This window comes from Vigna angularis, chromosome 10 (genome assembly GCF_016808095.1).
Source record: "Vigna angularis cultivar LongXiaoDou No.4 chromosome 10, ASM1680809v1, whole genome shotgun sequence".
Classification (NCBI taxonomy): domain Eukaryota; kingdom Viridiplantae; phylum Streptophyta; class Magnoliopsida; order Fabales; family Fabaceae; genus Vigna; species Vigna angularis.
In genome coordinates this window covers 22,470,386-22,481,434 of record NC_068979.1, presented here as the reverse complement: position 1 = coordinate 22,481,434, position 11,049 = coordinate 22,470,386, and the positions used below count along the sequence as shown (strand labels likewise).

The following is an 11,049-nucleotide window of genomic DNA, read 5'->3' as shown; positions in this document are numbered from 1 at the left end:
TACTCACCGTATTGGAACTTTTTTATATAAGGCAGTGATTTTAGAATGAATGAAGAAGTTTCATTAATTGATGTGGAACAACACTTAACTTTTTAAGTTCTTCAAACCCATTCCATTGACTTAAGTGGAACAAATACTTCAAACAACAATGATTTTCCTATTTTAATAACACTAACAATACCAAAATTAAGAGTGTAAAATTCATAGTCGTGTCTTATTTGACACTCTTCAATTACGATGTTGATGTTGTTTTTGACTCAGTTTTTCAATACTTAACTTACTTTTGAAGTTCTCTAAACCCATTCCATTCACTTTAGTGGAAAAAATACTTCAAAAACCAAGAGTTATCATATCTTAAAAACATTGACAACACCAACAAGAGTGCAAAAGTCATAATCATGTCTTATTTGAAACCCTTCACTTTTGATGTTGATGTTGTTTTCCATTAAGTTTTGTAGCACCTAACTTACTTTTTAAGTTCTCCGAACCCATTCCGTTGAGTTAAGTGGAAAAATATACAATAAACAACAAAGGTTACCAAATTCTTAGTAACACTCACAACATCAAAATTAAGACAAAGAGTCAACACCTTTATTGAGTAACCATGTCTTAATTAATCAATGCTCTCACATGTATTGCGACATACTTTAATCAATCATAAGGTTGACAACTCAAGTCCTATAAAGTTCATACTTTAGTCAAATAAAGTTGACAACTCAAGTCCTAACAACTTCATAGTCTAGTCAAATAATGTTGACAACTCAATTCCTGTCAAGTTCATATTCTAGTCAAATAGAGTTTACAACTCAAGTTTTATAAAGTTCATAGTCTTGTCAAATAAAGTTGACAACTCAAGTCCTAACAACTTCACAATCTAGTCAAATAAAGTTGACAACTTAAGTATTATCAAGTTCATACTCTAGTCAAATAAAGTTCACAACTTAAGTACTATAAAGTTCATACTTTTGTCAAACAAAGTTGACAACTCAAGTCCTATCAAGTTCATAGTCTAGTCAAATCTAAATTGAATTGTCTCATCACAAATTTTCAATTAAGGATTGCTTTATTTCTCATGGTTCATACTTCACCACTATAGAAAGATGGTTCTACTATCTTCACAACATATGCAGTTCTTTAGTAGAACAACTAAAAATAATTTTCATTGAGGAGTTAAATGCTTTCAATTCATTCAATGCTAATGTAGACTTTGAAGATGGAAGGTTTGTCTTATGTACTTTTCCATATAGGATTGATATCACCTATATGCGGTATATCCTAATAAGTCATTTGTTGAGATTACGAGAGCCAAAGTTAAGTCATTTGTGATACCATATCCTCCTTTAATTTGTTAAAGAAGAAACTTATAAGTTTGTTTTCTTAGTCACTTTTGAAGATGTTCAACGTGTCATTATTTAGCATTCAATAATGGTCCATACGTAGCCAATGTCCCTTTATGTTAACTTCATGAATGTTGAGTCGTTTGACTATGTTTCTTGTGTCCATCATCCACTAATGATGGTGGAATCACTAATGTTAGTATTTGGGATGTGATCTAAGTAACACAATGTAATCTTTTTTTTTGTGTATTCTTGTGTTATGACATCTTGTAATATTTCTAGCTTATGGTCATGTAATTTCTATTTATGTTTCATAACAACTTTTAAGTGAGATTAATGCAACTTGTTTTTTGTTTTATATATTTATACAATTTTCCTTCCATCATTTTGATTCTTATCTCCTATGTTTTAATAAATGAAAATCACAAAATTTATTTCGAAAATGTAATTTAATAAATTTGATAAATATACATAATTACAAAAAAACTTTTCATTTTTTTTTCTTGCCTTCTCTTCATTTTAATCAAATTTTAAAGAAAATTTACAAAATAACGAGCTCGAAATTTGGTTGCCCCAAAACTGACTTTCGAACTTATCTCGATCAAAATCATGACAATGAAGGCTAGAACTCCTCTGCTCGGGATGTAAGTTCCGAAATATAGCTCGACCAATTTTACCTAAAATGAAGTTCGAACTCGATTTTTCTGAATTCCAAACTACATCTCGCCCAAAATCATGAAAAATCAACTTAGAACTCGATTGCCCAGAAATCAAATTCCAAGCTAAAACTGGTCTAAAATCATAAAAAACTAAGTTAGAACTCGGCTATCCGAAAACCAAATTTCGAGATACATCTCAATCAAATTCACTAAAACTAATTTCAAAATTTGACTTCCAAAATCTGAATTCCAAACTACAACTGAATTAAATTTACGAAAATTCAAGTAAAAATTTGGTTACCCGATAACTGAATTCTGACACGTCCAAAAACCATGCCATCTAGATAAATATTAACCACTGCTATGTTATTTCAAAAAAAAAAATCGCATAAGGATGAAGCAAATAATTAAATACTATTAATATTAAACCAATATCGTTAATGTTTTTAGCAGATGTATAAGAGAAATGAAAAACTGCACTAAAAAAACATTTTGCATTTCTTGTCAATTATTATGTAATTGACATAAATAAGAAATGATAAAACCCATCATTTTTTGAAAAAGAAAAAACAGAGGAAGACCAAAAAAAAACAGAGGAAGATCAAATTTGTGAAACATCACTAGTAAAAGGACAAAAATTCAATTAGTCAAAATATTAATCAAAACTGGGCCTCATGCGATTTTGGATATTTAGAAATATTTGAGAACGAATAGAAAAAACCCGCACGGAAGGCAAACGCGTCCTCTCCCGCCATGGCCACCAACACTCATTTCATCCTCACACTCCAACCACGTTACCCTTTTTCTCTTTCATCTTCTTCTTTCCCATTTCTTCCAACTAACACCGCTCTCTCTTTCTCTCACCTTCGCTTTGGATCTCTTCCTCTTTCCCTCAATTTCCGTGCCTCCTTCTCCTTTAAGTCCCCTACCTCAACCATTAGCGCATTCTCCGACGCCGAGGAGGACGAAGAAGAGGAAGAAGAAGACGAAGAAGACGAAGAAGAAGAAGATGAAGACGACGACGTTGCTGCCGACGACTACGACGACGTATCTGCTGATGCTTCCAAGGACGACGCTGGTGTGTTCGCTCGCCACGACGGATTCAAGTGGCAGAGAGTCGAGAAGCTCTGCAACGAAGTCAGGGAGTTCGGCGCGGATATCATCGACGTCGAAGAGCTGGCCTCCATCTACGATTTTCGTATCGACAAGTTTCAGGTTCGTTGAGCGTTTGTATCTCTTCGTTTCAGAAATTTCGGATTTGGAACGTGTTTGGATGATGTTTTTTTGGTTTGGTTGAGTTTCAGCGGCAGGCGATACTGGCGTTTCTGAGAGGCTCCTCGGTAGTGGTTTCTGCTCCGACGAGCAGCGGGAAGACGCTGATTGCGGAAGCGGCAGCGGTGGCTACGGTTGCTAGGGGACGGCGAATATTCTACACGACGCCGCTCAAGGCGTTGTCCAATCAGAAGTTTCGGGAATTCCGGTGTGCAATGATTAGAATCTGAATTTGATGTGTTTTTGCTTTTGTCAGTGTGTAACTGTGGGGAAGAGTTACTGCTATTTTGTTATTTGGAAGTTTAATGGTTGCTGGTTTTTGTTGCGGATTTTCAGTGAGACTTTTGGTGACAGTAATGTTGGCCTTCTTACGGGTGATTCTGCTGTGAACAAGGATGCTCAGGTTTTGATTATGACCACGGAGATATTGCGCAACATGTTGTATCAGAGGTACATTGCATTGAAATAGGGGGAAATTAGCTGTTTCATACTTGAGTCTTTGCTGATGTGGGGTAGAAGCGTTTGGGATTGTGGTTTTGTAATGTGTAGTTTCCAATTTCATTAATAGCTCTGTATCGATGAGGCTGGTGCGAGATACTTAAGAAGTTGAGGAGGTCGTGTTGCACAAGAACTTAGAAGTAATTGCTGCACTATTGTCAGGAGCTAGAATTTTAGTATACAGCTCCAGTGTTTTTTATTTATTTATCTCTGGTGGTGTTTATTTTAAGCTATCTTATTACATTTCCAAGTGACATCCCTAGAATACTGGATTCGGGAATGTGATTGGTGAGTAAATTCTAGAATTTAGTATTCCTAGAAACACTTTTAAAAAAGATGTGGAAGTGGAAGTTGGAATGGGATTTAATGGTTAGCACATAAATAGCTTTCTATATACTCATGAAAATGCAATATACCCATCTTTTTGACGTTGAATATATAAAGTAAAACAAGATAATACTACTTCCATTGGAATCGACAATACCCAACAGTGTTTTTTAAAGCTAATGCAAACTTGGGGATCTAACATTTCAAAGTTCACATTCGTAGTGATGAATTTACAAACCTTGAAACACACACACTCTAAACTCCAAACCTTGTGTTTAACAATTTGCTTATGACAATGTCATCGTCATTGTTATTTGTTCCCACCTGAAGTTTTATTAATTGATTCTTTAATCCTATGTCCTCTACTTTTGTTTCGTTACATTGTCATTTGTATGAACATTTGCAAACAGGAGTAATTATTGACTGCTGCTTTTCTTGCAGTGTTGGCAATGTTTCTTCTAGAAGTGGACTTGTAAATGTTGATGTGATTGTTTTGGATGAAGTTCATTATCTTAGTGACATATCTCGCGGTACAGTCTGGGAGGAGATTGTAAGCATGATTTATTGTATTTGCATGTTACATAACTTGCTCAAGTTTTCTTATTTGTTCGTGCATGTTTGGACTAACTCTGCAGGTTATTTATTGCCCAAAAGTAGTTCAACTAATTTGCCTGTCAGCAACTGTTGCAAATCCAGATGAGTTGGCTGGCTGGATTGGTCAGGTATTCAGATTGTGCTGTTTATGTCTATTAAAGTCGCAGAATGCACTGTGCTGACTTTTCGCTCTTGTAAAATCAACCAGCATTAAACTTAATTGATTAATCTACTTCCCCTGCCCCGTGAAATGTGGTACTTCTCTTAAAGAAGAAAACCAAATATTATAAGATTAGGAATAGATCAAAAGAGAACCAGTAACAATGTGAGGCTTGTTATTCAACTTTAATTATCAGATTCTTTTTTCATAATATATTTGAGGAGAAAGAACTAGATTACATAAAGTACGTCATTTTATGTAAAATTACCTCCCTTTAGAGTTACTTCTATAATTATGGTTGCATTTTGTATGATTTAAGTGTATCACAGGTATCTTGTTTAGTACTATTGCATCTTCCCTGATTGATGGAACTGAATCTAGTGAAAGAATTCAAATCGAAAATTAAATATAGTATTCTTTGTAACCTCTGCAAAATGTTTTGGCTTTCAGATTCATGGTAAAACTGAATTGGTAACATCCTCAAAACGCCCAGTTCCATTGACATGGCATTTCTCTATGAAGAATTCCTTATTTCCACTTCTTGATGAGAAAGGAATGCAAATGAACAGGTGCTATCTGGGGTCCTCATTGCATTTATTCAGTTTAGTTATGGGTTACATATTTTCTACATCAGTAAAAGCCTTTTTTATTGGTATACTTTCCTACTTGTTTTCATTTTATAAAGAATTTCATGATAATCGGAATTGCTAATGGCCTAAGAGTCAAACTTGTTTGAAGTTGGTGTCTGGCAATTATACTTTCTGTCTTTTAGGTATGTATAAGTTTTCATATTGGATCCACTATTGGTTGGTTTCTAAAAACCAATTTAAGCAGCAAAAAGAATCAAATTTCGTTATTTCTGAGCACCAATGACATGTTTGGTTTGGATGTGAAAAATTAAAGTTACTCAAAGTAGTTTCATTTGGTTATGGGTAGAGGATTCGCGTTTGACTTGATCTGATGGGGAACCAAAATGCACTAAGTTTGATGACGTGATGGCGCCCTTACCCAGTGAACTTTTTTTTTTCTAATTCCACATAATACTCACCCCTAACAATATGGGTAGGATGGAGGATGACGGTTTATGAGAAAAAACTAATTATTGGACACTGAAATTTTAATAATTGAATTGTGGGTACTGATCATATGATATGTTGAAGGCTGCTGTCCAAAGGTGATCATTCCAAGTATTTCCTGGCCCACAATAAGACTTATTGTCAATATAGATGGGGCTTACGCATAGTGGTAAGAGGCTTGGATTAACATGAAATATGGATTTGGCTGCTCTGAAGTGCAGGAGTATAATGCATAGTGTCCTTCAGTAAAAGTTGCTGACAAGGTGAAACTGATTGAATTTTGATCTATTAATAAGGCAAGGGATGATATCCATGAGTTATTTTTCATAAAAGCCTACCACTGTTTCCAATTTAGGTTAGTACTAGTGTTTTAACTAGTGATTGATCAAGCAATGTTGTGGACTGCGACTGTGGTTGTTGTAGCATCAATGTTCTTATAGAATTTTTTAAGCAAACAATACATCAATGTCTGCGGTGGGGGTGCCCTACAGCAATAGCTTTGGTTGCATAATTCGTACTGGTGCTGATGATGATTTATTGATTGTGATAATTATTTATGTTTTTTATATGATCAATATGAGAACACTGACATAATGATAACTGAGAGTTCTATGGATTTAGAGAATAGGTGTTTTAGAGTGAATATACAAGCATCAAGTCTGCTTTCAAAACGAAAATGTGAAGATATCGTTATTCTGATATAATATAAATAGCAACTAAATAAAGTACTATGGATTATTTATTATTTAGCAACTTTAAACAACAAAATACGGTAGATTGTCATCTTATTTTATTTACTTAATCGAATAAAAATGGAAACTTAGCTTCTTTTGTTTAAAGCAGGAAGCTGTCATTCAATTATTTACAACTTCAAGCTGCAGGAGCTAAACCTTACAAAGATGATTGGTCTAGAAAGAGGAACTCTCGGAAAAGGGGAACACGCTTTAGCTATGATAGTGATGATAGCATGTTTGAACAACGTTCTCTTTCAAAGAATGACATAAATGCCATACGTCGATCTCAAGTAAGGCCTCTGAATCAAATTATCTTTACACTTCGTATTCTATGATTATATGGGACATCTGTTCCTTGTCTTTCACAACTTACTATCTTCATGTTGAAGTGGGGGAGGGACAAATTGGCTACTTTTTATGTATCCAATAATCATTCATGAATATTGGATATACAATCTGGGTTGTGATATGCACTTTGGTTAAAAGCACTCTTATTTTGTTTAATAAATAAGTATTTTGTATTTATAATCATGTGCATACATTCTTATGGAGTGTGTTCTTACACTTTTTCAGGTTCCTCAAGTAATTGATACATTATGGCAACTTCAGTCCAGGGATATGCTGCCAGCTATTTGGTTTATTTTTAGCAGGAAGGGTTGTGATGCAGCTGTGCAATATCTTGAAAGTTGCAAACTTTTAGATGAGTGTGAATCAAGTGAGGTTGAACTAGCCTTGAAGAAGTTCCGCAAGCTGTATCCTGATGCTGTCAGAGAATCAGCTGTAAGAGGACTTTTGCAAGGGGTTGCCGCACATCATGCTGGATGTCTACCTTTGTGGAAGGCATTCATAGAAGAGTTGTTTCAAAGAGGACTTGTTAAAGTTGTTTTTGCTACAGAAACCCTGGCTGCTGGAATCAATATGCCTGCCAGAACAGCTGTTATTTCATCTCTCAGCAAAAGGGGTGACAGTGGGCGTATAGCATTAAGCTCAAATGAACTGCTTCAGATGGCTGGGCGTGCTGGACGCAGAGGCATTGATGAGAGTGGTCATGTAGTTCTCATCCAAACTACTGACGAAGGAGCTGAGGAGGGCTGCAAAGTTCTGTTTGCTGGACTAGAGCCTCTAGTGTCACAGTTTACTGCTTCATATGGGATGGTTTTGAATCTTCTTGCTGGTGTGAAAGCCATTCAGTGGTCAAATGAATCAGGTAACATGAAACCTTCCACGGGAAGAACTTTGGAAGAAGCTAGGAAATTAGTTGAGCAAAGTTTTGGGAATTATGTTAGTAGCAATGTAATGCTGGCTGCTAAAGAAGAACTTAATAAAATTGAGAAAGAAATTGAGTTGCTGATGTCAGAAACTACTGATGAAGCTATTGATGGAAAAACCAGGAAGGCCTTAGCACCACGGCAATACAAGGAAATTGCAGAATTATTGGAAGATTTAAGATCAGAAAAGCGGGTTCGGACTAAGTTGCGTAAACAGATGGAAGCAAAGAGAATGTCTGCCCTGAAACCTTTGTTGGAGGAGACTGAAAGTGGACATTTGCCATTTTTATGCTTGCAGTATAGAGATGCTGAAGGAGTTGAACATTCAATTCCTGCTGTATTTTTGGGGAAGGTTGACTCCCTTAATGCTTCAAAACTCAAAACTATGATTTCTTCTGTTGATTCTTTTGCATTGAATTTAGCAGAAGCAGAGCCAAGTGTTGCAGATTCTGCACTGAATAAAGATATTAAACCTTCATACCATGTGGCTCTTGGTTCAGATAACACTTGGTATCTTTTTACAGAAAAGTGGATTAAGACAGTATATGGGACAGGCTTTCCTAATGTTCCATTGGGTCAAGGGGATGCTCGACCTCGAGAAATTATGAGCACCCTACTTGATAACGGTGATATGAATTGGGATAAGCTTTCTCAATCCGAGCATGGTGGTTTATGGTTCATGGAAGGATCTCTTGATACATGGTCTTGGAGCTTGAATGTTCCTGTTTTGAGTAGCTTGGCGGAAAATGACGAGCTACTACTAAAGTCTCAAGATTACAAAGATGCCATTGAAGGTTACAAAGAACAAAGAAATAAAGTTGCACGGTTGAAGAAAAAGATATCTCGTAGTGAAGGCTATAAAGAATATTTTAAAATTATAGGCGCAGTCAAGTTTGTTGAGGAGAAAATCAAGCGCCTGAAGAATAGATCTAAACGTTTGATTAATAGGATTGAACAGATTGAACCCTCAGGTTGGAAGGAGTTTATGCAGGTTAGCAATGTCATTCATGAAATCAGAGCTTTAGATATCAATACACATGTCATATTTCCACTTGGTGAAACCGCTGGTGCAATTCGAGGAGAAAATGAGCTATGGCTTGCGATGGTTCTTCGCAATAAAATTTTATTAGATCTAAAACCTGCGCAGCTCGCTGCAGTGTGCGCAAGTTTGGTGTCCGTGGGGATCAAAGTTCGACCCTGGAAAAATAACAGTTACATTTATGAGCCTTCTGCAACTGTAACAAAATTCATAACATTATTAGATGAACAAAGAAATGCCTTATTGGCATTGCAGGACAAACATGGGGTGACAATCTCTTGCTGTTTGGATAACCAGTTTTGCGGCATGGTTGAGGCCTGGGCTTCTGGGTTGACATGGAGAGAAATAATGATGGACTGTGCAATGGATGATGGTGATTTAGCTCGTCTCCTTCGCCGGACCATTGATCTGTTAGTTCAGATTCCAAAGTTGCCAGATATTGATCCATTGTTGCAGCGCAATGCAAAGGCTGCTTCTGCTGTCATGGACCGGCCTCCAATAAGTGAACTTGTGGGGTAATTTATCTGTCTCTAACTATTTGTTTGTAGGTTTTGTATAATTAATTTTCAGCAATGCTTTTATGATTTATTATCATCATTAATATTATCATTAACAAAAATTTAGGAGAAAATTCCAATGTAAATAGAACCCAAACTGGTTTTGGCTTGGGTTAATTCTTATTGGCATGATGATATCATTGCTGTTAAAAATACGTCAATTTACAACCATTTATATTAAATTAAAATTTGTATCCTTCAGATATATATATATATATATATATATATATATATATATATATATATGCAGTTTTTATTTGTATATTAATTGTTAATATATATCAATTAAAAATATTAAGCTATGATGTTCTTGTATAGCGTGTGTCTTTTTATGTAATTCTGTTATAATGAAAAATACTTTTAATAAAATAAATCATATTTATCATCTGTCGCAATAAGATTCATAATAAATATTTTACAATTATAAAATGGCAATAAAAACTTAATTTATTAAATATTTACTTGATACCAGTTAGTTGGTCTTCATAGCATTCTTCTGCAATAGCTATATTGGTCTTAAATTTGTCAACTCAGTAACAATGGTACAATAATGTTATTTTTGTCAAAGAAACTCTTTTTAGTTAATATTTTTTAATGTACGAACTGGGGTTGACAATTCTTTCAATTCAGGGCATTCTTAGGGGTAGACAATTCTTTAAATTCAGGGCATTCTTAACATTTAAGTTTGTAAGTATAAGAACAAAATGAACTCATAGTGTAAGATAATTTTATATTTATATTTAATCACTGGAGCATTTTCAATTAAAGACATATTAGTTATTTATAAACAAAAATGGCATTTTATTGTGGGTTCTTTATACATGAGCTGTTTAAATTTAAAGAGAGTTAAGCAATTTATATATATGAGACTTTGGGATTTTTTATCTTTAAATAATTCTATTGAAGATGTTATGATGATTTATATGATTCGTTTAATTTAGGGAAGAAAGTAGAAGACAAAAATGAAAATAGAGTGATTGATTGAATTATTTGATACCGAGAATAAAAATGAAAATTAGGATTTAAATATATGCAAATTAAAGAAAAATGTGTACCATAAATGATATAAATGTTTTAAATAAAAATAGTCATGATAAAAAATAATACTTATATTTTTCGGGAAAAAAAATTATTCTATTTTTTTCTCTGATTTGAGAGAATAAATTTGCACAGATATTTCTTGAGCCTCTTAAGTTACTTGAACCAAATGAGGTAAAAATAGGAGTATTTTCTCCTCTTAAATTACTGTGATAATTATTTTTATGTTTATTTAGTTTAATCTCTATTCTTTTTATATTTTTAAAGTGGTCAAATTCAGGTGTCTATTCTCTTTCCTCTTTTGGTTTTCAATTACACTTCCTTCTTTTTCCCTCACAACTTACTTCTTCTTTTCCGCCCCCAACTCACCTGCAACTAGATTCAACTTCCTTCCTCTTTGGTGCTCTCTCTATCATTTACTTGTTCATTCTTTCTTCAACAACAAATCATGACATAAAAATACTCCAACAACATAAATAAAAAAAAGAAA

General features: G+C 34.4%; 1 protein-coding gene across 1 annotated transcript; it reads left to right on the top strand.

Annotated features, from left to right (window-relative positions):
* The first annotated feature begins 2,695 nt into the window (after nt 1–2,695).
* Nucleotides 2,696–9,674, top strand: LOC108322348 (DExH-box ATP-dependent RNA helicase DExH15 chloroplastic). Its single transcript, XM_017554411.2, has 8 exons — nt 2,696–3,211; nt 3,301–3,476; nt 3,605–3,718; nt 4,535–4,643; nt 4,729–4,815; nt 5,298–5,416; nt 6,767–6,947; nt 7,231–9,674. The coding sequence occupies exons 1-8, from the start codon at nt 2,750–2,752 to the stop codon at nt 9,481–9,483; spliced, it is 3,501 nt and encodes a 1,166-aa protein (XP_017409900.2). The 5' UTR covers nt 2,696–2,749; the 3' UTR covers nt 9,484–9,674.
* Nucleotides 9,675–11,049: the final 1,375 nt, after the last annotated feature.

Coding starts and splice junctions, on each gene's coding strand:
- LOC108322348 (XM_017554411.2), top strand. CDS start 2,750: ATGGCCACCAACACTCATTTCATCCTCACACTCCAACCACGTTACCCT. Junction 3,212..3,300: donor TTCGTATCGACAAGTTTCAG/GTTCGTTGAGCG, acceptor GTTGAGTTTCAG/CGGCAGGCGATACTGGCGTT. Junction 4,644..4,728: donor GTACAGTCTGGGAGGAGATT/GTAAGCATGATT, acceptor CTAACTCTGCAG/GTTATTTATTGCCCAAAAGT.